General features: G+C 44.2%; 1 protein-coding gene across 1 annotated transcript in view; it reads left to right on the forward strand.

Moving 5' to 3' along the window:
• ppm1e (protein phosphatase, Mg2+/Mn2+ dependent, 1E) overlaps nt 1-26,643 on the forward strand; it is a 64,541-nt gene extending 37,898 nt beyond the window's left edge. The window contains exons 2-7 of the mRNA XM_056284245.1: nt 14,788-14,909; nt 20,381-20,580; nt 23,305-23,493; nt 25,060-25,203; nt 25,406-25,499; nt 25,664-26,643. Of these exons, the coding sequence (XP_056140220.1) occupies nt 14,788-14,909; nt 20,381-20,580; nt 23,305-23,493; nt 25,060-25,203; nt 25,406-25,499; nt 25,664-26,643 (1,729 nt within the window). The remainder of the gene's footprint in view (nt 1-14,787; nt 14,910-20,380; nt 20,581-23,304; nt 23,494-25,059; nt 25,204-25,405; nt 25,500-25,663) is intronic.
• Nucleotides 26,644-27,643: the final 1,000 nt, after the last annotated feature.

A 27,643-nucleotide genomic window follows, 5' to 3' on the forward strand; every position in this document is an offset into this window, starting at 1 on the left:
AGTACAGCCTGTTTCTACCCTATCTGTGAAAAGTATTTTACATTTTGTCAATCAAGGACCTACTACCCTTAGTACCATATTTTTCCATTTTCCCTCCCTTTTGTTATCTTAAAGAAGCTATATCATGCTCATTCCAGCTCTATATTTTCATGCCGGGGTTCCACTAGAGTAGCTTTGTATGATTCACAATTTTAAAAAAAAAGAATCCTTATTGATCTTATACTGTGCCTTTATGCAGCCCCTCAGTTCATCCTCTGTCTGAAACAAGCCATTTTAGCTGTCTCTTTAATGCCGGGGTCAGTTTACAGGATTTTACCCGATTTTGGCATGATTTTGTTGTTGCCGACAAATTTACAGTGTCAGGCCCGATTATGAATGTCAGTAACAACAAACAAGCGTGTACTGTGACATAATTGAAGAACAGCTATGTGGCATCTGGGATGTCCCATGACAACCCGAAAATTCTAGCATGTCAGATTTTGTTTTGTGTTTTCCTGCCTAGTCTGTCATCTCCTATGATGTGTTCCTTGATGATATGATTCTACAGAATGCGGTTATGCCATGGTGGGTCCATTGCCTGTATCCATGGTCATGTGCTGGTGTTAAGTTTGGGTTGTAGGCTGGCCAACTTAGTACTTTTATTTCTCTGTTAAGCTGGAATTGTTTAACCACTTCTAACCACATCTTAATAGAAAGACTGACACCTTGATTTTGTAACTGAAATATTTCTTTCACCCTATCAAGACAACCCAAAACTGACTGTATTGGTGTATCCACCAAAGAAATTTGTATGTCTTTCCATTTATCTTTACATGTTGAATTACACCAATCCACTAGTGATCTTAACCGAGCAGATAAAAAATGATCCTTCAAGTTTGGTAGTGCCATGCCTGTCCTCTCCCTAGGCAGCTACAGGGTTGAGTATTTTATTCGAGGTCTTTTTTTGTTCCATACGGACCTAGAAATGTGTTTGTCCCAATCTCTAAACTGTTTAACAGAGATCTCTACTGGCAGACTGTGAATAGATATAGTAGTTTGGGGAGGATATTCATCTTGATTGCTCTTATTCGACTGCCTATGTCAAGGGGAAGCAGAGCCCACCTATCTATAGCCTTATATATTTTCTTACTGATTTGATTATAGTTTATGGCATACAGGGAGGACGTATCTTTTGGTAAATAAACCCCAAGGTACTGAATATGTGGTGAATACCAGTTAAAATTATACTTATTTGCCAATTCTTGGGCGGGGGCGAAATTGAACGTCAATGCCTGTGTTTTATGAATAGTAAGTTTATATCCAGAATAACCCCCATACACTTTTAGGATATTCATGAGCAAAGGAACCCCTGAACCTGGATTTTGTAAAGTCACTAATACATCATCAGTGTAAAGGCAGAATTTGTGTTCTATTCCCCTTATAGTTATACCCTCCAGATCTCTTTCCTGTCTAATGGTTTGGGCCAGAGGTTCAATGAAAAGATTAAAGACAATTGGGCAAATGGGGCAACCCTGTCTGCAACCACAATGTAGAACTATAAAATTACAGAGACTACGATTGATTTTTATCCTAGCAGTTGGGGATGAATACAATGTCTTAAGGCATTATATAAATCCATTACTGAACCCAAATCTGTCCATTACTTGGTACAGGAATTCCCAGCTGACAAGAGTCAAAAGCCTTCTAAGTTATCTAAGCTGAGGATACTGTGGATTTTTTTGATGCATTCTGAGACCTCTCTGTGTTCCAGGACCTCCTAATTTATAAATTAAGCACTGGTTGCAGCCATTGTTTTTGGACCAAAGCTAACACATGCAATCCAGTGTATTACAAACTACATTAAACCCAGCCCACAGCTGGGTTTAATGTAGTTTTTGTTTTATTAATGTAGTTTTTATTTTATTTTCACTCTTATTTGATCTTACTCTTATTCCTGCCTTGTCTGGTTTTATTGGTTTTTTTTGTGGTTTTTTTTGTGAAGCACTTTGTAACATTGTTTTAGAAAGGAGCTATATAAATAAAATTATTATTAAACTATATGGGAACACTCTTCTGCTCTAATATTGATGGTAGGATTGGTAGATTAGCTGGTAAATAAGCATTGCCATATCATCATCATGTTTCAGTACTTTTTCCTGCTTTAGTAGGAGCATATTTGCTGCTGGGAGGTGCGGTGGTTAGTGCAGTGCCTCACAGCAAGAAGGTCCTGGGTTTGAGCCCCGAGTCATCCCGGGTCATCCTCTGTGTGGAGTTTGCATGTTCTCCCCGTGTCTGCGTGGGTTTCCTCCAGGTGCTCCGGTTTCCTCCCCCACAGTCCAAAGACATGTAGGTCAGGTGACTCGGCCGTACTAAATTGTCCCTAAGTGTGAATGTGTCTCGGCCCTGTGATGGACTGGCAGCCTATCCAGGGTGTCTTCCCGCCTCCCGCTCAATGACTGCTGGGATGGGCTCCAGCATCCCGCGGCCCCCAATGGGGGAAGCGGCTTGGATAATGGATATTTGCTGCTGCACCAGTGATTACCTACCCGGTCAAAAATTTCAACAGCGGTATACGTAGAGTGTCTCCAGCCATAGTATAGATGCCACTAAGTATTACATAACCTGAATCCACAGTCCATATGGATTTTAACATGGAGGACAGTGCTTCACACAATTGTTCAGTGAACTTGTGAAGTTAATTGTTTTACTCAGTCATCAAACATAACCTTTTTTTCCCCCCTTTTCTCTGCAATTGTACTTGGCTAATTACCCCACTCTTCCAAGCCATCCCAGTCACTTCTCCACCCCCTCTACCGATCTGGGGAGGGCTGCAGACTACCACATGCTTCTTCCGATACATCTGGAGTCGCCAGTCGCTTCTTTTCACCTGACAGTGAGGAGTTTCGCCAGGGGGATGTAGCATGTGGGATAATCACGCTATTCCCCCCAGTTCCCCCTCCCCCCTGAACAGGCGCCCTGACCGACCAGAGTGCTAGTGCAGCAACCAGGACACATACCCACATCTGGCTTCCCACTCGCAGACATGGCCAATTGTATCTGTAGGGATGCCTGACCAAGACAGAGGTAACAAGGGGATTTGAACCAGCGAGCCCTGTGTTGGTAGGCAACGGAATAGACTGCTACGCTACCCAGACGCCATCAAACATAACCTTAACTCACAAACTTATAATGGAAAACACTCAGGTTTTTTTCTGCGTTGCAGTGTCTCAAATAGCACTTTTTGAGTTGCACTCTAGTGCCAGGAAAAGGTGCCGGTGAGTTGTGGGCCATGACACAAGTTAAGCACCATACATTTAACACCAAGAGTAAGAGTTTCAACACGTTGATCATGATCTTAACTTTGGTTATTTTCAAGGGTCCTCTTACGCTAATGGTCCACCTGCTTATTTGCTGGCTCACTGTAGAGTCTTTGCTACAGGTGTAAGATTTGGACTCTTCATGCTGTCTCACATTTACCTGCCGTGTCTCGTTCTACTTTTTACCTGTGAACTAACTCTTAAATTCAAGTCAGTGTGAATATGTAAATAATGTAGCCCTTGAATATTGTTGTAGCAGTGGGAGGAGCCTTACTGTAGTATGTGTCATCCAAAAGGTACATTTCTCCACAGTATAGCAGTCCTGTGTGCAATCACAAGACACCGAACATCTTCGTTTGCTTCCAACCACCTCTCCGGACTCTTCAAATAAAGTCGTGACTCTCCTGACAGTCTACTAGCTTAGTCCCTGTGTTGTGCTCTACGTAACTGGTTGTAGGCGTCATAGAACAATCTCTCTGCAATGTGTGTGGGTGTCTGAAAAGTGTTCTGCTCGATCAGTTACACTTGTGCATGCACACATGCGTGCACATGTGCACACACACACACACACACACACACACACACACACACACACACACACAGTATATACATTGACACATTCACTTAACAGAAATTGCACAACCTAAAAAACATACATGTCTCCACACTGACTTTTTTTTTGCGAAAATTTTCCTATTGAATATACGCAATCCCTTGGCTCTAAATTACCATGTAGCACTATGTAGTCTAAATTTGCATAAATGCATTCAAACAAACAATGATTCCAGGTGTAAAAGTGAGCTATAAATCTTCATATTCTGCTAGTGTGGATTCCAGGATACACATGAATAACTTGGCTGAACGGTTTTTCCCTGTAACTTCCCCACAGGGTTCAACATGAAGTAGAGAGAAACAAGCCTAACTTAGCCATGGTTTCCCCAGACATCATCTCAGAGAAGTCCTTGAGCTAACTGGGGTTCAATTCAAGTTTATATTTGAGTTGAATCAAGTCTCATGTAGAACATCCAGGAGTTGGGTTACCATGGTTACCTCCATCTAGAGGTGGCCTGGTTACCCGGGTGACTCACATATGGAGCAGGCTGTCATTGGCGCGTCCTTGAAATGCTCCACTTTTTCCTGCCCTCCCTCTCTCCCTCCCTCTCTCCTCCATCTCGCCCTTCTGCTCTCCTCCCTCTCTCCTCCTTCTCTCCCTCTATGTGAAGTAGCACCTTCCTTAAGAAGACGGACCAGCTCATCATTCACGTCTCCACCTGGACTCTTAATCTAATGATGCAACAGGGCTCAAAAGATCAGCTGAAAAATACACACATGCAAGGATACACATGTGCAACCTCCATGTACACTCCACACTCCACATACACTCATGATGCATGCACACGCTGACAAACACTGGCATCCTTCATCTCAGCCCACCAATAGTACGCGAGTGATGTACCACCACACATACTATAGCAACTGTAGTATGTCATTTCAGATCCTGTCTTGGCCAGTAGCGGCGCTAGTCTACTAAATGTAAGACTGAGAAAAATGTTACAGTAGGCATTTTTTTAAGGAATGTCGGTCAAGGACAGTACAGAGAATAGTTTTGATCTCTGGTCAGCCATATTTTGGACAAAACGTTTTGTAACTCGTTCTCCCCCCCCCTCTACTTAATTTACTAGTTTTCATAATTGAAAAAGAAACATGTATACAGAATTATAGGAGAAAAATTTCTTTCAAGGAACAAGAAGAAAACAAACAACAATAGACAAGGTGTGTGTGCATGTGTGTGTGTGTGTGTGCGAGCGTGCAGTTGAGAATAAACAAATTCTAGAACAAGTGTTGAAAACAAAATACTACAACCTCACAGCTGCTCAAGCAGATATGTAATGAAAGGTTGCCATACACTGCTAAAATTATCCTTAGGTCCTCATGGAGCAAATCCTATCTTTTCTAGCTTCAAAAATTTTAATGTATCTCTGATCCAGTGTTTAAAGGAAGGGGGGGGCAGTCTGCTTCCAGTTAAGTAAAATGAGTCTTCTGGCTAAAAGAGTGACAAGCGATGCAATTTAATTGTGCCCCAGGAAGAAGATCATCCCGAGATTGGATATCAAAAATGGCTGTAAGAGGATTTTGATCTATTGGTCATTTAAGTGTCTTGGATAGGGCATCAAAAATGTAGAACCAGTAACCCGAGAGCCTTGGGCAAAACCAGAATGTATGAGTGATCAGGTTTTGTAAAATAGTTGACCAGGGGTCTATGTGACTTTGTCCACCCATCCACCAATATCCAAACCGCTTATCTTGCTCTCAGGGTTGCAGGGATGTTGGAACCTATCCCAGCAGTCATTGGGCGTCAGGCGGGGAGACACCCTGGACAGGGTCTCTGATAAATTCTGAGTCTCATCACCAGCCAGTCAGACTAGCTTGGTCTAGTCAGAAAGGCACGAACTGAGGAAGCCTCTTGGATGAGAGGCGAAACATCTTCACGGATACATACCAAATCCAGTTGCACTTGATTCAACTCCTTTGGATAACCATGACCTGGATGAATGAGAACATTCACAGACACCCTGGACAGGCGCCAGTCCATCACAGGGCCAACACATTCACACTTAGGGACAATTTAGTATGGCTGACTCACCTGACCTACATGTCTTTGGACTGTGGGAGGAAACTGAAGCACCCAGTGGAAACCCACACAGACACGGGGAGAACATGCAAACTCCACACAGAAGATGACCCGAGATGACCCGGGACGACCCCCAAGGTTGGACTACCCCGGGGCTCGAACCCAGGACCTTTTTGTTGTGAGGCGACCACACTAACCACTGCACCACCATGCCACCCTATGTGACATTGTGTGAAATAAAATTTTAAATGAGTTCTAATGTAATATGAAGCTACAGCAGTGACGCAGCCTCATGACAGTCACTAGCAATTAATTAGTCAAGGTTTGACTAATGTAAGTTCAGACTGCATGATTTTGTACAGATGTTTTTTTTAATCATATTATTCAGCCATTACAAAAGAGATCCATCTTTCACATCAGTGCAAATAAAGCCTCATCCTAAAATGACTTACATGTGCAAAGGAGCAACAACAAATAACATATTGTGACTGTGCTCAGCCTTTTCAATTGCAATTTTGTCAAGCATTGGTCGATAGGGATATAAGCCCCAGGGTATAGCCTGAATAAGGGCATCTCTGCAACTATTAAATCAGCGACTGCGCTGTCTTCCATCATTGCTGCCGTTGATGTTTTTCTGGTCTGGTCTGGTCTGGTCTGGTCAAGCTACTGAGCTATACATAAAGATGCCCAGCGTAGAGTAATGATGATGTAAGTCATCTGCACCACACAGAGTGACATAAAATCTGGTCGAATGGGCTCATATCACAGACAGATCTGATCTAGGACTGATGTAGGGTATGAGTGTCACAAATCAGGGTTGAAAAGGTGAATTTCCATGTGTTTCTTTGTGTTTGCACTGCTCTAAACAAATTTGAACTTGAAAGGGGGGGGACATTGGTCTGCATTATGGTGCAGTCTTAACATAGCCTACGATGTGTCTGGTTCAGGCCAGAGATTGATCTGCCAGTGGCCATGTCCAAAAGATGAAAACAAATCTCCTCTGGTAGGACCATGGAGCATAATCAGATTAAGGAATGGGTTGATGAGTGCAGCTCTGCTTTTGTTGTCCTGATGGAGATCTCCTGGCTCTCTGACCAACACTCGACTGGTGCCCTTTCTACCACAGTTGGAAATATTTTCAATGCAAAACCACATAAAGAGCTGAGGGACTTCCATAGCACACTTACAAAAATGACGCATTTTGGTAATGCTCATATCCAATTGTTGCTATTTAGCAAGGACTCGATCATTTTAAGATATTTTGTCTTGCCTCAAGTGAGTTTCCCTAGGGTTCATTAAAATGAGCGTCAGAATTTCGCTTCTCAGTGACGTCCGGTAGTGTAGCGGTCTATTCTGTTGCCTACCAACATGGGGATCGCCGGCTCAAATCCCCATGTTACCTCCGGCTTGGTCAGGTGTCAGACACAATTAAGGTTGCCAACTCCCTGAAATGGAAATAAGGGACAGGGGACGGGGTGGGGTAGGGGTCCCAGGTCCGACTACTTATAACAAATACAGCTGCATGACTGCATTATTATTGCACTTACTGTATCTGAATGTATAATATACTTGGTTGTAAGAATTCCTATTCATACCATAATCCCATCAAGGAAATGCAATAGCTTCAACCAGACATATATCTATAGGCCCATGCACTAAGACAAACACACAAACCTGAATTTGATCAGTTTCGTATTTTTGAGCAATAGAAATACATGTATAGCAGATTATCATTCAAGAATTGTATTTGGTCAGTGCAAAATAGCAGTTCAACTGTTCAGTCTTCACATTGGCATGTATTTATTCAAGAACTTTCTTTTTGCAGTAGTGCAAAACACCAATTTCACATGTTCTTTGGAATAAAACAATCATTAGTGCAAAAACCATCTTAAATTTCAGATCTTGAAATTATTCCACAAAGGTTCCTGGCTGACTTTACTGTAAACAAAGCACTTTTTTGTGCCTCAAAGGTCAAAGGTCATGACTACACTTCATACCAATAACAATTATATCAAGAAATAGTTATACAGAATTCACTTGTGTAGCCAACCAACAGTACTTTGCACCGTACACATCTTATCAAGACATCTTCTGAACAAAGGAACAATTAATCATTGAAAATGTATGTATTTCACAAACAGTGAACCAATTTGTCAAGCAGGTCCAGAACCAGTCAGCTCTGAATTTGCTAAATTCAGCTCCATTGTTCTAGCTCCATTAACAGTGTTACAGCTCCAGTCACAGTGTTACCTCCAGTTACAGGCTTAGCTCCATTTCACAGTGTTAGCTCAAGTCAGTGTTTCTTCCAGTCAGTGTTAGCTCTGAGTTTGGTGAAGGCCTATTTTTTCCACTTGTACCTTTTGATCTTTTGCAGCAGTAAGCAATCATTTATCCTCCAGAGCTGCAGTGTAAAACTCTGAGCAAGACATTTCATAATTCAGAGTGACGATCAGCTCACTCTTCATTAGTGCAACAGAACATTTGTTCCGCACATCTGTCCATTTATTTTTAATTGAAGAGAAAATCCTCTCCTCATACCCAGTAAAGGATGGGATGCTGAGGACAAAGGACACCACAGCCAGGATGTTTGGAAGGTCAGCTGCCAGGAGAATTGCCACCCACCTCTCAGCTGTTCCCTTGGACACCCACTCCTGATGCTCTGTGAGGCGCTCTAGAATGCTATTGGCAGTAACACACTCATCATAGAGCTCAACCACAGATATGTTAAACCTGCCAACCAGGTGAAGCCGCTCAGTGATCTTCTCCATGTTATCATAGGAGAGCTTCCGAGATGCCAGAGAGAGGGGCTGCAAGTGAAAGAGCCAGTTGTCCTCTGAAAAGTTGAACCACTTCTCGACATGACTGATGGCAGTGTTTAAGAAGGCTGTAAACTCCTGCCTGGCAACATAGCATCAGATGGCGAGAGAGGCTGAAGCTGATGTCTTGTTAGGAAGCCATAGAACCCGTCATCTTTTCTTTGAATTAATCTTCTCAGAAAAGAGTCCATAATGGCATACAGGTCAGCTGATGTGGTGGCATCCCTCTCCAGCTTTTTGACCACCTCTTCAAAGAGGCACAGGATTTCATGGAACTTGACATCACAGAAGGCACAGAACTCCTTCAGGAACTCTTCTTTTGGCAGAGGTGGAAAAGAAACTGTACACCTTAAGGACAATATTTTCCACGTCAACTGAGAGCTGATCCAGGGCATATTTCACAGTGTTATGGACAATATGCGCATGGCAGTTGCCTCAGAGGAGATTACTGTTGGACTGCTTCAATTTTGTGAAGACTGAACTGTGAATGCCACAGTTGACATTGGTATTATCTGCACTGAATGCAGACACATGATCCAAAGTCAGTCCCAGGTTTTCAAGAGAGCTCAGGATGGTATTGACTATTCCTTAAGCAGACTAATCTGGATTTTCAACAAAATCAGTCAACTTGTTGGTGATCTGATTCTCTGGAGTGAAAAACTGTATGGCCAAGGGAAACATCTTGCAATTGCCCTTATTAGAGGCATCCATTTGTACAGAGAATGGGGGTGGATTCTCAGCACTTTTTAATTTGTTGATCATCTCCTTACTGCCTTTGGAGAAAGGAAATCTGTGACCACTGCCTCGGCTTTTGTCCTCCCAAAGGACATCTTCTTGACGATGCTGAAGTCACTCAGTGTTCGGAGAGTCAGCTTAATCGCACAGTCAGAACTGTAGCTCAAGTTGTGCTTCAAAATATGATAGACATGTGCTAGCTCTGCAGCAGTCACCTGTAAAAACAACAAAAAAAAGATGTAATTTCACTGCATATATGTACAGTGTGTGTATAGTATACTAACTACCTGTATAGTATGTATATGAGCTGTTTGAACTTGTAAGATGTGTGTAAAAGGTTGTATATATGTATATGGTATTTATTATTATAAATAAAATAGTAAATATTATTTACCACAGTCATTACTGTTAGATTATATGAACATTAAATATGATGCACTTTAACTTTTATAGTACAAATAATCACAGTTTATCAGTGTTGGGGAGTAGTGAACTACATGTAATGAAACATTTTGCAGTAGGCCTAGCTTGTTGGTTGTTCAACTACTTTCATATTTCCATGGTGATTCAAGTATAAATTACTTTTCTGTTCGCCATTTTTTTATGTAGTTAACTTGTGTTATATGCATTAGATTACACCAATATAAAAGACATTTGTAGTCATTGCACTTTCCCATGAATAGTATCATGATAGCTTTGCTGTGGTTCAACTTCTCTGCTTTCAGAGTAGCTTCCCTAACACTGCTAGCCTATCTATCAACCAGATTTGGGTTTAATAAAATCGATATGATTATTAATACATACCATATCAGCCTCTGGAGATGGCTGGCGAACAAGAAACTGTGAAAGAGCTTCCTGACTCCTCAGAAGCCTGTCGCTCCTTTTGTGATTTTCTCCTGATCCATGCTGTTTGACATCAGTAATTCCACCGGCAGACAGTGCCGTTGGCCTCGCATGTATTCCCGCCATTCATGTTCATTTTCCCATTCTGTTCTGTATTTCTGTAATCGTTTCTTTCTTTCTTTCTTTCTTTCTTTCTTTCTTTCTTTTTTTTTGCCACCAGCGGACTTGACTGGGTAATGTTAGCCATGTTTTTGAAACTCGCGTCTGGGAAAGGGGGCGGGGCACAGGCGTATCATAGCAACACTGACAGCGCTTCTCATTAGTCAAGTATACTAACTACCTGTATAGTATGTATATGAGCTGTTTGAACTTGTAAGATGTGCGTAAAAGGTTGTATGTATATGGTATTTATTATTATAAATAAAATAGTAAATATTATTTACCATAGTCATTACTGTTAGATTATATGAACCTTAAATATGATGCACTTTAACTAGTCATTACTGTTAGATTATATGAACCTTAAATATGATGCACTTTAGCTAGTCAATGAGAGGCGCAGTCTCATAGCAACACTGACAGCGCTTTTCATTGGTTAATGAGAACCGCGTTCTCGTAGCAGCGACACTGACACAGCATTTCTCTTCGCTCTGACATTGATTCTCAAAGATACGGAACAAAGTGCGCCCCTTATCAGTTCAATAAGGGATACGTCTTTTAGTTTCCAAATACGGGACGATTCCGTATTTTAAGGGACGGTTGGCAACCCTAGACACAATTGGCTGTGTCTGCAGATGGGAAGCCGGATGTGGGTGTGTATCCTGGTCACCGCAATAGCGCCCCCTCTGGTCTGTCGGGGCGCTTGTTCGGGGGGGGGGCTCGGGGGAAGGGGCTCGGGGGAATAGCGTGATCCACCCATGCGCTACGTCCCCCTGGCGAAACTCCTCACTGTCAGGTGAAAAGCAGCAGTTGGCGATTGACTCCACATGTATCAGAGGAGACGTGGTAGTCTGCAGCCCTCCCCGGATCGGCAGAGGGAGTGGCGCAGAGATCGGACCGGCTCAGAAGAGTGGGGTAATTGGTCTGATATAATTGAGGAGGGGGAAAAAAGGGGAGGGGGTCCAAAAAGGGGAAAAAAAAGTAAACGTCAGAATTTCGCTTCCCAGCTGCAAGGCATTCTGAGGGGTTCGATCACAAAGAAATCCTCAGGCCCATTTCAGTGATTTCTCTAATGCTGCTCTGCACCTAATAAGATTTGCATTCGCCTTTTCTAAACGTGTCATCTGTTGAACACCGGCAAGTACTATTGGTGCAACAGAAAACAACCCACAACGAGCACTTGAGCAGTCCGTGCACACAGCAGAGCTCCAGCTCTTAGCACTTAGCAGAGTGCTACACAAATAGAATTATGATGAAGTGCTACCAACAGTGCCTTGGCATAATGCTACCCTATATCCCTCAGGGAACTCGTCCGCCATTTTTAATTCCGAAAGAGCAGCTAGTCCACCTTTCCTCCCACGATGAAATCGCTTATGAAACAAGGCTCTTGTGTCATCCAACTGGCTTTGCTGCTCCACTGCTTAGCGTAATGGCTGATTGGACAGTCTGGCAAAGCGAAGTGCAGAGTCATTTGATGAACAGTTGATTGCAAGACTGTTGAGTTCAGTGTGCATCATTGGCTTGAATTGGATGTGTTTTAGTTTTTCTTTTTTCTTTTTTAATTTCCCTCTTTTTTCTCCCCAATTGTATGCGGCCAATTACCCCACTCTTCCAAGCCTTCCCGGTCACTGCTCCACCCCCTCTGCTGATCCGGGCGGGCTGCAGACTACCACGTCTACTCCGAGACATGTAGAGTGGCCAGCCGCTTCTTTTCACCTGACAGTGAGGGGTTTTGCCAGGGGGACGTAGCTTGTGGGAAGATCACCTAGTTCCCCTTCCCCCTGAACAGGCGCCCCGACCGACCAGAGGAGGCGCTAGTGCAGCGACCAGGACATATACCCACATCGGGCTTCCCACCCGCGCTGCGGAACTTCCGGGTGTCTGTTTGCATAAGAACTTCTGGTACAACCGGACGCTTACGTCCTACTGAATCATTAGTTAGCTGCTAACTTATCCATCCGAAATCGTAATTTCGTCCGAAAAATCAACGAATCAAACAGGGCAAAAAGGGGCGCTCGAGTATCAACGCTGTGAATCAGGCTCCACTGAGTACTGTTGTGTGCCACAGTGTGCGAATTTCGGTCAAACAAATCATGCCTTCAAATACTGACTGTCTTTTTTGTCATTGTTTGGGGATGTAGAAAAATTAGTGAAGGAAAAATAAGATATGTGAGTGCTTCACAATTGTTAGGCATGCCCCCCCCCCCAGATTCTTATTTAGACTAGGATGAGCACACAGCACAATTATTACACGAGAAAATACAATTACAGTTTTTCTCAGTTGCTTAAATCCAACTCCTGAAACACAACATTCTCAAAACTGTTAAGTGCAATCGGTAGAACAGTTAAATTGTTTAGCACAACATAAACTTCACCAGCAAAAGTACCCAATGCAGCCAAAATTATAAATTCGTGTTTCAAAATTGAATAAACGTGTGAATAGAGTATAACAATATCCATCCATCCATCCATTATCCAAACCGCTTATCCTGCTCTCAGGGTCGCGGGGATGCTGGAGACCACATGGAAATGTGTCTTCGTCATTATATAAACAAAGACAGGCAATATGCAAATTATCAGCACCATTATGACATGGTCAACCCTGAATACATTTTCTTTTACCTTATATTACAAAGACCTGATGATCACCAAGTTACTGTTATTAGTCTCTGGACTACTGTGTTGTCTAGGGTTGCCATCAACAAAGATTGTTCCCAACACAAAAATTCTTCAAAATTATATTACAGTATTCAAAACGGCGTTTATGAACTCCTGTAATGTTAAAGAAACTACTGTAACGATACCTTAAATTCGACTTTAGCAGCTCACTAGTAATCCAGTCTCTCCTCTGTTTGGCCACAACATTTTACCCACATCACAGTGACATTGTACTGAAAACGTGTGATTTTGAATGTAGACGTTAGATAGCAACATTTGCTGACTAATAAATACAAGGTAGCAAGGTAACGTTAGTTGCAAGGCAGCGAGCTAGTTAGCTAGCTAGCTAGCGCTACAATAGTTCTGATGATGCCATTACTCACCGTCGTAGTTGTTGATGTAGCTCGAAATATACATCTTTTTTGATCGTCTGAGCTACCGAGGAAGTACTCACGATGCGATGTACATCGTTGACCGTGATTTTAGGGAGGTCCTGCAAACAGCGAGTGTAAAAAAAAGAACAGAAAAGCCATCTCTCCTCTCGACAAACCAGACCGGAAGTTCTAGTACAAGTACTCGTACGTCGGAAGTCGAACGACGCCATTTTACGTACCCAGAACTGGAGAACCCCGTGTTGGTAGGCAACGGAATAGACCGCTATGCTACCCGGACGCCCGATGTGTTTTAGTTTTATCTAATTGAATGAAGGAAAGGCTCAATTCAAACGAATTAATGCGTGCCAGTGAGCTCAGTTGTGTGAGCAGTGTGTTGTTTGATATTACCTTCAGGTACTTTGATTTAATTTACATGGGTCTGAGGTGTCAACCTCAGAAACTGGCTTCAGTGTACCATGTGTACCATTATTGATTTAACACACGTGCATCCACTTCTGTTGATGTTAATTTCTACCGTGAATCTATTTTCTTCATTCAGCTTATTTTCCGGATCCAGTTCGCACAAATAATTCTGAAATCGTTGCATCACAAGTATTGAATTTCACAAAGTCAGCGAGAAATATTTGTACTCGACGATGGCTCGATCCAAACTGACCAAAGAAAAATGGGAGTAGAGAGCCCGATTCGGCTCACTTCACATGAAAGAACCAAAATAAATCAATACACACAAACGCAAACACACAAAATGAATAACAAAATAATGCGATTTAATGTTTTTAAGTAATAATACGTGGATGGCACGCAATATGACTGAGAAAAAAAGCAAGTTCTGAATATGTCTGGTATTACCAATGTAGCGGCTGTTATTTTGTGAGTCATTTGGCATGGTTGAGATTGAATCTGTGAACCCCGAAAACTCACCATGCTTCTGATCAGAATTTCCCTTTTTATAAATCAAGGGAAAATTCAGCACCATTATCCTCGACTCTGCCCGGAGCATCACTTGCAAGTCTTATTTTTTCCCCTTGTGGATATTTTTTTTTCGAGATTACTGTTACTTACACGTTCAAAATCAGTCGATCAGTAATGATACTATCATAAACATAACCCACACAGAGAGAATCTGTGACCCCACGGATAACTTTAACCCCACATGGGCTGCCCCAACAAACTACAACTCACGCCTGCGGTCCTTTACCTCTCTTTAAGTGTTACGATTACGCTAAGGTTTCCTCTCTGATTCTCTCCCGCAGTAACTGTCCCTGCTCCCTGGCTGCAGCTCTGGCTCGGGCCACGGCAGACAGCGTCCTGCAGAGTGACCTGTCCATACACCACGTCAACAAGACAGTGGAGGACGGAGCAGACCCTCTACCCCGTGAGTCATGGGAGGCCAGAAGGGTTTCTCTTTGTTGTTGTTGTTGTGTGTGTGTGCGTGTGCGTGCATTTTTGTTACCTTTTGGAAACCTTTTCCAGTATAAACACTAACCTTGTTGGGACCAGTAGTCCTCATGGGGACCAAAGCCTGGTCCTAGTGAGGCAAAAGGTCATTTCTGACGTCCTGGTTAAAGGGAGAGGTAAGTTAAGGTTGGGGTTAGGCATGAATTGGTTAGGGTTAAGGTTAGGGTTAAGGTTTGGGTTAGGCTGTCCACAATGAATGAAAGTCAATGCAATGTCCTAATAAGAACAGCTGCACAAACTTGTGTGTGTGTGTGTGTGTGTGTGTGTGTGTGTGTGTGTGTGTGTGTGTGTGTGTGTGCGTGCGTGCGTGCGTGCGTGCGTGCGTGCGTGCGTGCGTGCGTGCGTGTGTGTGCGTGCGTGTCCAGCATTGAGATAAAACTCTGGATGAAAATTTGGTTCAGGAGATCATGCAGATTAAACAGCTCTGTTCTTGGGAATAAGAAGGCATTGGCTTTGATTCACATTGTTTGCTGTATTTACCAGGTGATTATCAAACAGACAAAGCACTATGTGAAATGACAGTAGATCAAAATGAAGAAATACAGACAAAAATGTGAATATTACTGAATAGATATCTTTTGTAATGGTATTGCTCCTTGCAAGCATCGCAAGTGCAATGAATCCAGAAAGCCTTTGTGAAAGTGTTTTTAAATGCCGTCTTTAGATAAATGATCTGTAACTGTGATAAATTTGATCACTTAATTGGATTTAAATTGTTTACTTTTGGTTATCGTTCCAAAATTGCAAAACCAGGCAATGAGCCACATAGCATCTAGGCAAACTGCACAACTTTTTCCTGTCCAGCTGCAAATGACAAAATCTGTGTCCACTGAGTGGAATAAATATTTCAGAATAGATCTGAAAATTTGTTGGAGCACAAATGCGTCAAACACTCCAACTCAGTCACGTGTCTTACGTACTTCCCCGATTTGTTGCCCTTAGAACAAGGCAAAGACACGGGGAGACGAGAGACAGCTGTTTTTAGCTGCTGGAGGGAAGGTGGATTTGCTTGTGATGGATTAATTCATAGCATCTAGGTCTTGGCTGAAGGTGGGTTGTCCCAAGCGGTCAAGGAGGAAGGCAGGGTGTTGTGTGAGGCTGAGCTTTGTCTGTAACAGCCATGTAGTAAGGACTCATTAAGGGCAAACCTGGCATCAAGGAGACGGGAGAGTGGATGGTAGCAGACAGGATTAGTCATCTTGGATCAGGGTAGAGGAGATAACACACACACACACACACACACACACACACACACACACACACACACACACACACACACACACACACACACACACACAGAATTTTAACAGGGATACGGTTGGAAGGTAAATTTAACTTCAGAGCTCTGGGGAGTTGAGGAGAGGAGAAAGGAGTGGGAGAGAGGGGGAGGCTTGAACAGGGTGAGGGAGAAGGAGGAGCAAGAGAGAGAGATGAGGAAGAAGAGGAGAGTGCACACAGTTCTGCTAGACGAGGCAGAAAATTCATTCATGCCCGTAACCCTGCCGCCATTATGGAAGGCCACTCTAAGACTTTGCAGGTGTTTTAGAAGTCCAGCTCCACACATAGTCACCCTTTCTGACACCTCATCTCTCCGCCCCTCCTTTCTTCCTCATATGTTCATAGCCGATCTACAAAAGAGATGTATATCTAAAAACATAGATATATACATAGTGCTAAAAAGCTATGAAAAAATAACTCACCTCCTATTTGTGGATTTATTTTTTGTTCGTTTTACATTCATTTGTGCAGACTCTTTCATGGATTTTAAACGTTTGTAGTATGGGGGCGTCCAGGTGGCGTGCCGGTCTAGTCCGTTTGTATACCAACACGGGGATCGGCGGTTCGAATCCCCATGTTACATTCGGCTTTGTCGGGCGTCCCTACAGACACAATTGGCCGTGTCTGCGGATGGGAAGCCAAATGTGGGTATGTGTCCTGGTTAGCACCTCCTCTGGTCGGTTGGGGCGCCTGTTCAGGAAGGAGGGGGAACTGGGGGGAATAGCGTAATCTTCCCATGCGCTACATCCCCCTGGCGAAACTCCTTACTGCCAGGTGAAAAGAAGCAGCTGGCAACTCCACATGTATCGGAGGAGGCATGTGGTAGTCTGCAGCCCTCCCCGGATTGGCAGAGGGGCTGGAGCAGTGACTGGGACGGCTTGGTATAGTGGGGTAATTGGCCAGAGACAATTGGGGAGGGAAAAAAGGGGGGGTTGTAGTATGAGATCGACAGAGAGATTGACAAAGTCTGAATACTTTATTTAGGAATTAGGCCTTGTATTGTCTAGCCCTGCCCAATGTAACACAGGCAAAATATGGCTTTTACTTGCAAATTGAGGTTGTCCGTATACCAGACCAGAGATCTCCAAAAATGTGCTACTGACAACCATGTGTATGCTGGTTTTCACTCCAGGGGAAAAGTATGTCAGGGGATTTTTTTTCTTATAGTTGCACCACTCTAGTTTAAGGTGAGCAAAATAAACTGGTGCAGTGTTTTGTTTTTCCAAGGAAAACTTCCATAATGTGCTCTTATGTTCCTTCAGTGGCACATCATTAGAGACCACTGATCTTGAGAAATATCAAGCTGCGAGAAAGAATTCCTGCAGCCCTTTGAGTAAAAGTAGTTTTTGTTGTTGTTGGCGGTGTTAAAGGGTTCCAAAGCCTCTGCACTGTCAGATCACCATCAGATGCTCGAAAAAAGGCATTCATGGCAAAGTAAAAAAAATTGCTGGGCGTCTGCGTAGCGTAGCGGTCTATGCCTACCGACACCTGCCTTTGAGATAAGCATGATGGATGGACGGTTTGAATCCCCGTGTTACCTCCGGCTTGGTTGGGCATCCCTACAGATACAATTGGCCGTGTCTGTGGACGGGAAGCCGGATGCAGGTATGTGTCCTGGTCGTTGCACTAGCGCCTCCTCTGGTTGGTCAGGGCGCCTGTTCGGGGAGTAGGGGGAACTGGGGGGAATAGCGTGATCCTCTCACGTGCTATGTCCCCCTGGCAAAACTCCTCACTGTCAGGTGAAAAGAAGCGGCTGGTGACTTCACATGTATTGGAGGAGGCGTGTGGTAGTCTGCAGCCCTCCCTGGATCGGCAGAGGGGGATGGCGCAGCGACCAGGACAGCTTGGAAAAGTGGGGTAATTGGCCAAGTACATTTGGGGAGAAAAGGGGGGGGGGTGAAAATTTGTTCACCAAGATGGATTTGAGTACTCATCCTGAGTATGCCAAACAATGTCTGAACCATCTTTGGGATTCCTGATATAATTTTGTTTTAACAGATAGTACTTCTAATGTAGAACTTTCTGGAGGCATTTGGCCTCACAGTGCCAGTTGAAAACCGAGCACTCCACACGAAAAAAGCTTGAATGTGGCCAAACATCGCGGCGACAGCATCATAGTTTCTGGAGGCTTTGCGGCAGTACAACCTGGCCTACTTGTCATCATTAAAGAAACTACAAATCCCGCTCTTTCTATGGCAGATTACCACAGCAATTAAAACTGAACCTTGATGGAATGATGACGAACACTACTACACGTTGTTGTTGTTGTTGTTTTTTTGGGGGGGGTTCTCCCTTTTTTGGGGGTTCTCCCTTTTTCTCCCCAATTGTATCCGGCCAATTATCACACTCTTTCGAGCTGTCCCGGTCGCTGCTCCATCCCCTCTGCCGATCCCATGTGCTCACTACCGCATGCCTCCTCCGATACATGTGGAGTCACCAGCCGTTTCTTTTCACCTGACAGTGAGGAGTTTCACCAGGGGGACATAGCACGTGGGAGGATCATGTAATGATATGTGCCCACCGGGCCAGTAGGTGGCAGTATTGGTATATCTTGTTTATTGTAGAGGGTTAAGGTTCATGTGCAGAATGTTCTAGGGTCAGAACGTGACAGCCATTGAGCAGACAAGATGTGATTAAATACACAAAGGCAAGAAATACTTTTCAGCTTGATTTATTACATAACAGAACATTACAGATCACGCTATTCCCCCCAGTTCCCCCTCCCCCTGAACAGGTCCCCTGGCCAACCAGAGGAGGCGCTAGTGCAGCGACTAGGACGAATACCCACATCCGGCTCCCTACCTGCAGACACGGCCAATTGTGTCTGAAGGGATGCCCAACCAAGCCGGAGGTAACACAGGAATTCGAAGCGGCGATCCCCGTGTCGGTAGGCAACAGAATAGACCGCCATGCCACTCGGATGCCCCACTAAAACAAATTTTTAAATGGCTTGCTCAAAGACCAGACCTAAACCGCTCTGAAGTAATGTGGTGAAACCTCAAAGAACCACTTTGTTCTCACAACCCCAAATACATCACTAAACTGAAGGAGCTGTGCTAAGAAGAGTGGTCAGAAGTTCATCTGTTGTGCAGGGACAAATTTACCATTTCCCAGAGGAAGTGTTTGGATGCGGTTAAAACGTGCTGCTAACTGGGGGAACTGGGGGGAATAGCGTGATCCTCCCTGGTGAAACTCTTCACTGTCAGGTGAAAAGAAGCAGCTGGCGACTCCACATGTATCGGAGGGGGTATGTGGTAGTCTGCAGCTCTCCATGTATCGGCAGAGGGGGTGGAGCAGTGACCGGGACAGCTCAGAAGAGTGGGGTGATTGGCCGGATACAATTGGGTAGGAAAAAGGGAGGAAAACCCCCCCCCCCAAAATGTGCTGCTAAAATGGGTTGATTCTAAGGAGCAATTCCTTTTTTTTTTCTTTTTTTTTTACACAAAGGCTTTCAGTGTTACCAAACTTTTTCAAATAAATGCAATGTTTGTTCGCTTATGGTTTCATTTATATAATAAAGGTTCCAGATAGATGTTAAAAACTTCCAGTGTTAGAAGATCAGTTGGGTATGAATACCATTTTAGGTCAATGGAGAAACTATTTATGTTTCATACTCTTCCAAATAACTGTGAAACTTTGCTGCATGGGATTAATGAGTGTGTCTGTGCATGTGTATACATGCATACAGACACATGCACAACACATTAAGCCCATATAAGGGCTTTTTGTCTATATATTGAGTGTGCATTTGCATGATAACAGACACCACCGCATTTGCATTATTGTTTTGCGCAACCAACTTCATACTAATCAGATTTTCATCCAATTTGAGTGTGTATGCACTGTGTGTGCATATCCCTTTGTAGTCAAGGAGCCATTTTGTCTTATCGTAATCTCTGTGTTAGACTGTGTGTGTGCATATACACAGTATGCATTGCTACTTTGCAGAGATTAGGCAGCAATATCAGCCGTATAAAAATTACAGCATAGCAAAGATAAATAATGAATATGCATTTCAATTAATCCAGTTATCCTCTGTGTGTGTGTGTGTGTGTGTGTGTGTGTGTGTGTGTGTGTGTGTGTGTGTGTGTGTGTGTATGTGTGTTCCAGAGCTGGAGTCAGTGAAGTTAGCGCGGCTGGTCTTTAACAGGCTGTTTGAAATGTGCTGCCTCTGGCTGAAGGACTTTCCCTACCGCCGTCGGCCTCAGCCCTACTACGAAACCTCAATTCATGCCATCAAGAACATGAGGCGCAAGATGGAAGACAAGCACGTCATCATACCCGACTTCAACACTCTCTTTAACATCCACGTAAGGACACACCTCCAACCCTTGTGCATTAATGGGCCCAAACTCACAATAACCGTCCCACTTTCGTAAGGAGCAGCAGTACCGATCCTTCACCATTATGTCATTCCAGTTTGAGTCATAGGACAGGTCTGATTTACTACATTTACAGTCTCTAAAAACATGAAAAAACCCTACTGATAATGCATGAAGTCTCCACAGCCTCATAACATTTAAAAAACTCAGATAATGAGCTGTCACGTATCATCACTCCTTGTTTCCAAAGCTCAGCTGAATCAATTTAAAGACTCAATGAAATCACTCCATTCTAACAAACCAATGAATGAATCCTATAGAGTAGGTAGTATTTCATTGGAGGGTGTCATGTTGTAATCAAAGCACAGGTACGTTATCCTCAGTCAAGTGCTTTGGACTTGGGATCGGATGCCACTTTGTCTTTTGAGCTCAATATCTTTCCCCCCCTCCCTTTTCCTCCCCAATTGTATCCGGCCAATTACCCCACTCTTCCAAGCCGTCTCGGTCGCTGCTCCACCCCCTCTGCCAATCCGGGCGGGACTGCAGACTACCACATGCTTCCTCCAATACATGTGGAGTCACCAGCTGCTTCTTTTCGCCTGACAGTGAGGAGTTTCACCAGGGGGGACGTAGCGCATGGGAGGATCATGCTATTCCCGCCAGTCCCCCCCCCCCAAACAGGCGCCCCGACCGACCAGAGGACCAGGACACACACCCACATACGGCTTCCCACCAGCAGACACGGCCAATTGTGTCTGTAGGGACACCCAACCAAGCCGGAGGTAATAGGGGGATTCGAACCGGTGATCCCCGTGTTGCTAGGCAATGGATTAGACCGCTACGCTACCCAGACTGAGCTCAATATGTTGTTAGGAACAACATTCAAGCCCCAAAGCCCTAGGATCTATTCCAATGTTCAAGGATCCTCCATTTAATTACTCCATAATTCTTATTGATTAAATGTTCATCCCATTTAGTTAAGTGTTTACTAATAGCAGTTAAGACAGCTAATTGGCATTAACACCCAGACAATTAAGGATGAGGGTGGCATCCGTGAGCTGTATTTGGATTTTCATACTTGCAGAAAGTATAATGCAGGTAATACATTTGAAAATCTTTGCATCACAAATGATAGCTGTCATTTATAGGATTTTCCATCTACATTTTTTGAAATGTAACTTAACGGGTAAATTCAAAGGGTATATGAGCATAGTAAACAGCATTGCTGAAGGTAACCTTTTGCAGAAGACAATCACAACAATTTTATCCACAGTTTTGAAACATATAGGTATAATAAAAAAAATCCTACGTCCTCATAGTGTATTCCGTTGCCTGCCAACACGGGGATCACCGGTTCGAATCCCTGTGTTGCCTCCGGCTTGGTCGGGTGTCCCTACAGACACAATTGACCGTGTCTGTGGGTGGGAGGTGGCATGTGGGTGTGTGTCCAGGTCGCTGCACTAGTGCCTCCTCTGGTCGGTCAGGGCGCCTGTTCAGGGGGGAGGGGGAACTGGGGGAAATAGCATGATCCTCCCAAGCGCTACGTCCCCCTGGTGAAACTCCTCACTGTCAGGTGAAAAGAAGCGGCTGGCAACTCCACATGTATCAGAGGAGGCATATGGTAGTCTGCAGCCCTCCCTAGATCGGCAGAGGGGGTGGAGCAGCGACCTGACCGGCTCGGAAGAGTGGGGTAATTTGCCCAATACAATTGGGGAGAAAAAGCCAAAAAAAAAATCCTTGGGAATATCATGAAGCTGCTCTTTTGATAATTACCAGTCGCGATTATTGTTGTAGCTGCAGAAGGAAATTGAAAAGGTGCAAACATTGTTGTAAGGACTCCATGGCTAATATATACACCATTTTTAATGCAATTTTTTTCCTCGATTGGGACTCCTGTGTCTTGCATGTACATGCGGTATTCTGCACATGACACACCACACTGTGAAATATAATCCAAGTATTCATAAAAAATAATTTTCAGATAAATCCATCCATCAATCCATTATGTGAACCACTTGTCCTGCTCTCAGGGTCATGGGGATGCTGGAACCCAACATCAGCTTTATTTATAAACCCTCAAATTTCAAGTTCATCAAAATAATAATAATAATAATTTTAAAAAAAATCACATTTGATAATTGGCAGGAGTGAGTCAAAGTTTCTATGTTGGTTTTACAAGTTGCTATACTCAAGTGGAAAGAAGTCTGATTTGGATTCAAAGGTATTTGAGAAGTTATATCGACTTGGTATCAACTGCATGAGTAAAATTACATACCTTCACCGTCAATAGAAAAAAAAGGCAAGAAAATGATAATTCTTACAATACAAACAAACATAATGAATAAATAACCTCATTATCCAGATTGATCTACACATTTACAGTCACCATACTACTACCTGCTGCATACATGGAAAAGGGGAAAGCCCTTGGTCTTATGGGAAGCTAAAACTGAATATATTCAGTGCAAGTCCAATACAGACCCGTCGTGTTATTGGACTTATACATTTATTGTTGTGCTATATTAGTTCAAAGGTTTTTGAATATAGACATGTTCACATAATGTAACTAAAGCTGGTTTTAACAGTGTTTTCTCTGTTTGTCAAGCAAGAGACCCCTAATTTCTTTGTAAGGCACTTCATAATATTGATTTAGAAAAGTGCTATAAATAAAGTTATTATTATTGTCATTAATTGTTCCCCTTGTCTTCTCAGGATCAGGAGGAGCAGGCTTTCTTTGCAGTGTTTGACGGGCACGGAGGTGTGGATGCTGCCATATATGCTGCCAACCATCTTCATGTTAACCTGGTCCGCCAGGAAACCTTCAGTCAGGATGCAGGAAATGCCCTTTGCCGAGCTTTCAAACTCACCGATGAGCGTTTTGTCCAGAAAGCCTCACGAGAGGTAATGAGAAATTGATAATCATCTTTCCATTTTGAAAAAAACCTTTTTTTATGGACAATTTAGCCAATGTAACATGAGGTTGCTAAAAACAGCTCTGATCAGGAGCAAAACTACCATATATGCAGATAATGCAGCTGCACTGGGGCCCGCAACAGTTTAGGGCCCACACGCATGGACCCCTATTTATCTCACCACTATCATATCAAAGATCTCAAGCACTGAGTCTATGGTGTATGGTATGTTCAAAAATGTGCAAAGTGTGCCCGTGCGTAATTATGGACATGCATACTACTGCGTAGCAAAATCCACACAGAAGAGTTAGCTAGCTAGCTAAGCGTCAAGACTTCACCAAGTGAAAAGCCCAGATAGTGCACCTGTGATGTAAGTAGAACTTATTATTTTACGAATAATCAACCTACACACTTTTGTTTTGTGTTGATAAGGCCTATGCGCAGACATGAATAATGTTGTCAATGTACCGGTGTGCCATCACTGATTATGTTTTTGTCTGTTATGGTGCTCCGACACCAGGTTTTGTTAAGTAGACTAGTCTATCACTATCTTGGCCTTGCTATTAAGACTACTCTAAAGCACGGCGGTCTCCTAGTGATAATTTCTTTTAGGCATCAACTGTGCAGTGCATTTCGCTGTTGCTGGTCATTTTAAAGCTGCATGCTTTCACTTCATTCATTCGCTACTGACATTATGTTATGTTACGTTACAGTGGTTAGTACTGTCGCCTCACAACAAGGAGATCCTGGGTTCGAACCCCCGGGTTGTCCAACCTTGGGGGTCATCCCAGGTCATCCTCTGTGTGGAGTTTCTCCCTGTGTTTGTGGTGGGTTTTCTGCGAGTGCTCCAGTTTCCCCCACCATCAAAAGAAACATACATGTTAGGGTTTATACTGCTGTCTGTGCCCCTGACCAAGGCAGTGGGAAAAGAACTGGAGTTGGTCCCCGGGCACAGCATGAAGGTGGCAACCCACTGCTCCTAGCTACACAGATCACAGCTAGGATGGGTTAATTTGCAGTAACAGAATTTCCCCAAGGGGATTAATAAAGGAAACTTGATTAATTAATTGTGATGGGCAGGCTGGGGCCCACTTTAACCATTAGGCGTTGGGGCCTGGTGCTTACTCGTTACACCTGTGGCTCAGATCCTTCAAACCTTTGCTTTGCCAGGAGAAATAAAAGAAGAAAACGGGAATAATTTTAACATCCAGAATGTTTGTGCATTCATTGAGTTAGTCACAGAAGCTAACTCACCAATGCCAAAATTAAAAAGGATACATTGGTTGAAAATTTCACAGATGTCGGCGAATGGAAATCCTGAATTCATTGAGCAAATCAGGTAGCACAAATAAATGTGGCTATATTCAGCGGGTAGTACTGGCAGGTGAGAAAATAATTCATTTACAAAATATGGTTCAATCCAGTTGGTTCTTAAAACCTTGGAGCCGCTTTTTTAACTGAACTCCACTTACTAAGCTTAATCGATATGTGTACATGATTGTACTTTCGTATGTGTGTGTGTGTGTGTGTGTGTGTGTGTGTGTGTGTGTATCAGAATCTGCGCTGTGGCACTACAGGAGTGGTGACTTTCCTCCGGGGCAAGACCCTGTATGTGGCCTGGCTTGGCGACTCCCAGGTCATGCTGGTCCGAAGGGGACAGGCTGTTGAGCTGATGAAACCTCACAAGCCTGACAGAGAGGTGACACATGCGCACATGTACACTTGCACATACATGCGTGCAGACTAAAGTGCCAAAAAGATGACAACTAATTTAGTAATTTTTGATGACGACATTTAGATTTACTTACAGGAAGTGATATACAATGTGCTCCTCCTCTGCCACATCATCACTATGATCCACACTAAAAGGCCTGTGTGTGTAATGTTGTCTCTGTGTGCAGGATGAAAAGCAGAGGATTGAAGCTCTGGGAGGCTGTGTCATCTGGTTTGGAACATGGCGGGTCAATGGCAGTCTGTCTGTTTCCAGAGCCATAGGTAAACTACTCATTCTAGTGTTACACTTGCAAATCAGCAACACGAATGACAGAACACCACACATTAATACTCAGAGAAATTGCAGTGGGAAAAAATAGGATGCCGTGTATGATTTAGCAAAGTTATTCATCGCCCAACTGATCCATTACTTTCTGTGTTGATAGGCGACTCAGAGCACAAGCCTTATATCTGCGGCGATGCGGACCACAGCATCTTCCCGCTGGATGGCTCTGAGGACTACCTGATTCTGGCCTGTGATGGCTTTTGGGACACGGTGAGCCCAGACGAGGCTGTGAGGGTGGTCACAGACCACCTCCAGGAGAATGCTGGAGACACTGCCATGGTGGCCCATAAGTTGGTGGCCTCGGCGCGAGACGCGGGCTCCAGCGACAACATCACTGTCATCGTGGTCTTCCTTCGGGACCCACGCTTCCCACCACCCACCACTGCTGAGGAGGAGGACGAGGAAGGTGCGGCTGAGCAGGAGGTTGAGGAGGAGGAGGTGGCGGAGGCGGAGGAAGAGGAAGAGGAGGAGGAAGAGGAAGAAGAAGCTGTGAGGATGGAGCGTGGTGGTGGCGAGGGAGGGAGCACGGCGGACATTGGGGGGAAGGGCCGTGGTGGTTGGCCCTTGCAGCAGTGCTCCGCACCGGCTGACCTGGGCTATGAAGACCGCATGGACTCCTTCACAGATAGAACCAGCCTTAGCCTGCTGGGGCCCTCACTGGGAGTAGAAGAGGAGGGCAGGATCATACTGCCCCCAGCATCCTCTGTGGGGCCTTCCCTAGGCCTCACCGCAGATCTCTTCTCAGCCTGGGGACCAGGAGCAGTCTGCCACCACTACCAAGAAGAAGGCTTATTGAGGCCCAGGCCCAAGTCCTGTGTCCCTGCCTTCCAGGAGCCCAACACTCCTGCCTCTACGGACCCGCTGTGGCCCCAAGTGGCTACCCTGTTGAACCAGGCAGGGAGGCAAACCCGGAGAATGGTGTGTGCAAGTCCCCGGTGGGGCCCAAAGTGTATTGGCAGAACCCCAAAGGAGCTGCCAGGGCTGCTGCGCTCTTGTCGCACGGTGCCCTACTCTCACCGCTGGCCTGACCGGAGGCCTGGGGTCGCACTGCCTCACTTGCCCGACGACACCACCATCTGAAGAGGTGACCCCATCTCTACCATCTCATCTCATTGAACCCTAATCCCTCACCCCACTACACCATGGACACCAACCCCCAAGCCACCTCTGCTCTTAAGTCCTGTACCCTCCAAAAACACCTCCTTTCTTTGTTAGTAGCTTAGTTGTGGCTCCCACTGTCGTTACGTGACAATTGAACCCCCCCCCATCTGAAGTGTGGTGCTCTAATTTCGTAAATTGAAATATTTCCAGTTGTAAAGCGCCGTTGCGCTTATCACTTACACCATCAACAGGCACGAGGTGTACATCTTCTCAATCACCAACGACCATGAGAGAGCTGCAAAGACAGATTGTGAGCAGACATGCAGCCATGATCGCCTACCCCCCACCCACCACCACCCCCATCCCACAACGCTGCATGAGTTCTTTCAGGAGGCTGTAAAAGTTCCTGGCCCTGGTTTTTGTGGTTGAAGGTGGACATGCTGTTCTCTTGCCTCCAATACAGAAGATGAGCACAGCCATTATCCACCCACTCTATGTCCATAGATAAAAGCGCTTAACACAGGATTATAAGATTAGCAGTCACTTACCTGAATAAATGCTACATGTCGAGTGATGTGTTTTCCAGATGGGGATACAATAGTGGGATAATGGCACTGAGGAGAGGTATATTATTTAGAAATTATATTCTATTTATAATCTTTGTTGGACCACATAGTTACCCATGAGTCTACTAGCTTATCAATCATGCCTACTGCATTGAGTTTGTGTTTACAGAAAGTCCACTGAGCAGAAGCATTTTCCAACATACTTCATGCTTCATGTAAGTGCCCTGTCAAAGTAGGTGTTACCATTTTCTTTTGGGTCGGGCTTGTTCAGACAAAGCTGCAGAACATGTGCCTTCCATTTCTGTCACCCAACTCTGTTTCCTGTACAGAAAAAAGGGAGGGAATTTCCAACTAGATTTGCTAAGTACATAACCCAATGTATTCCAAGTTAGACTTGAGCTTTGAGGGGTAAC

This window comes from Lampris incognitus, chromosome 8, assembly GCF_029633865.1.
Source record: "Lampris incognitus isolate fLamInc1 chromosome 8, fLamInc1.hap2, whole genome shotgun sequence".
NCBI classification, from domain to species: Eukaryota; Metazoa; Chordata; class Actinopteri; order Lampriformes; family Lampridae; genus Lampris; species Lampris incognitus.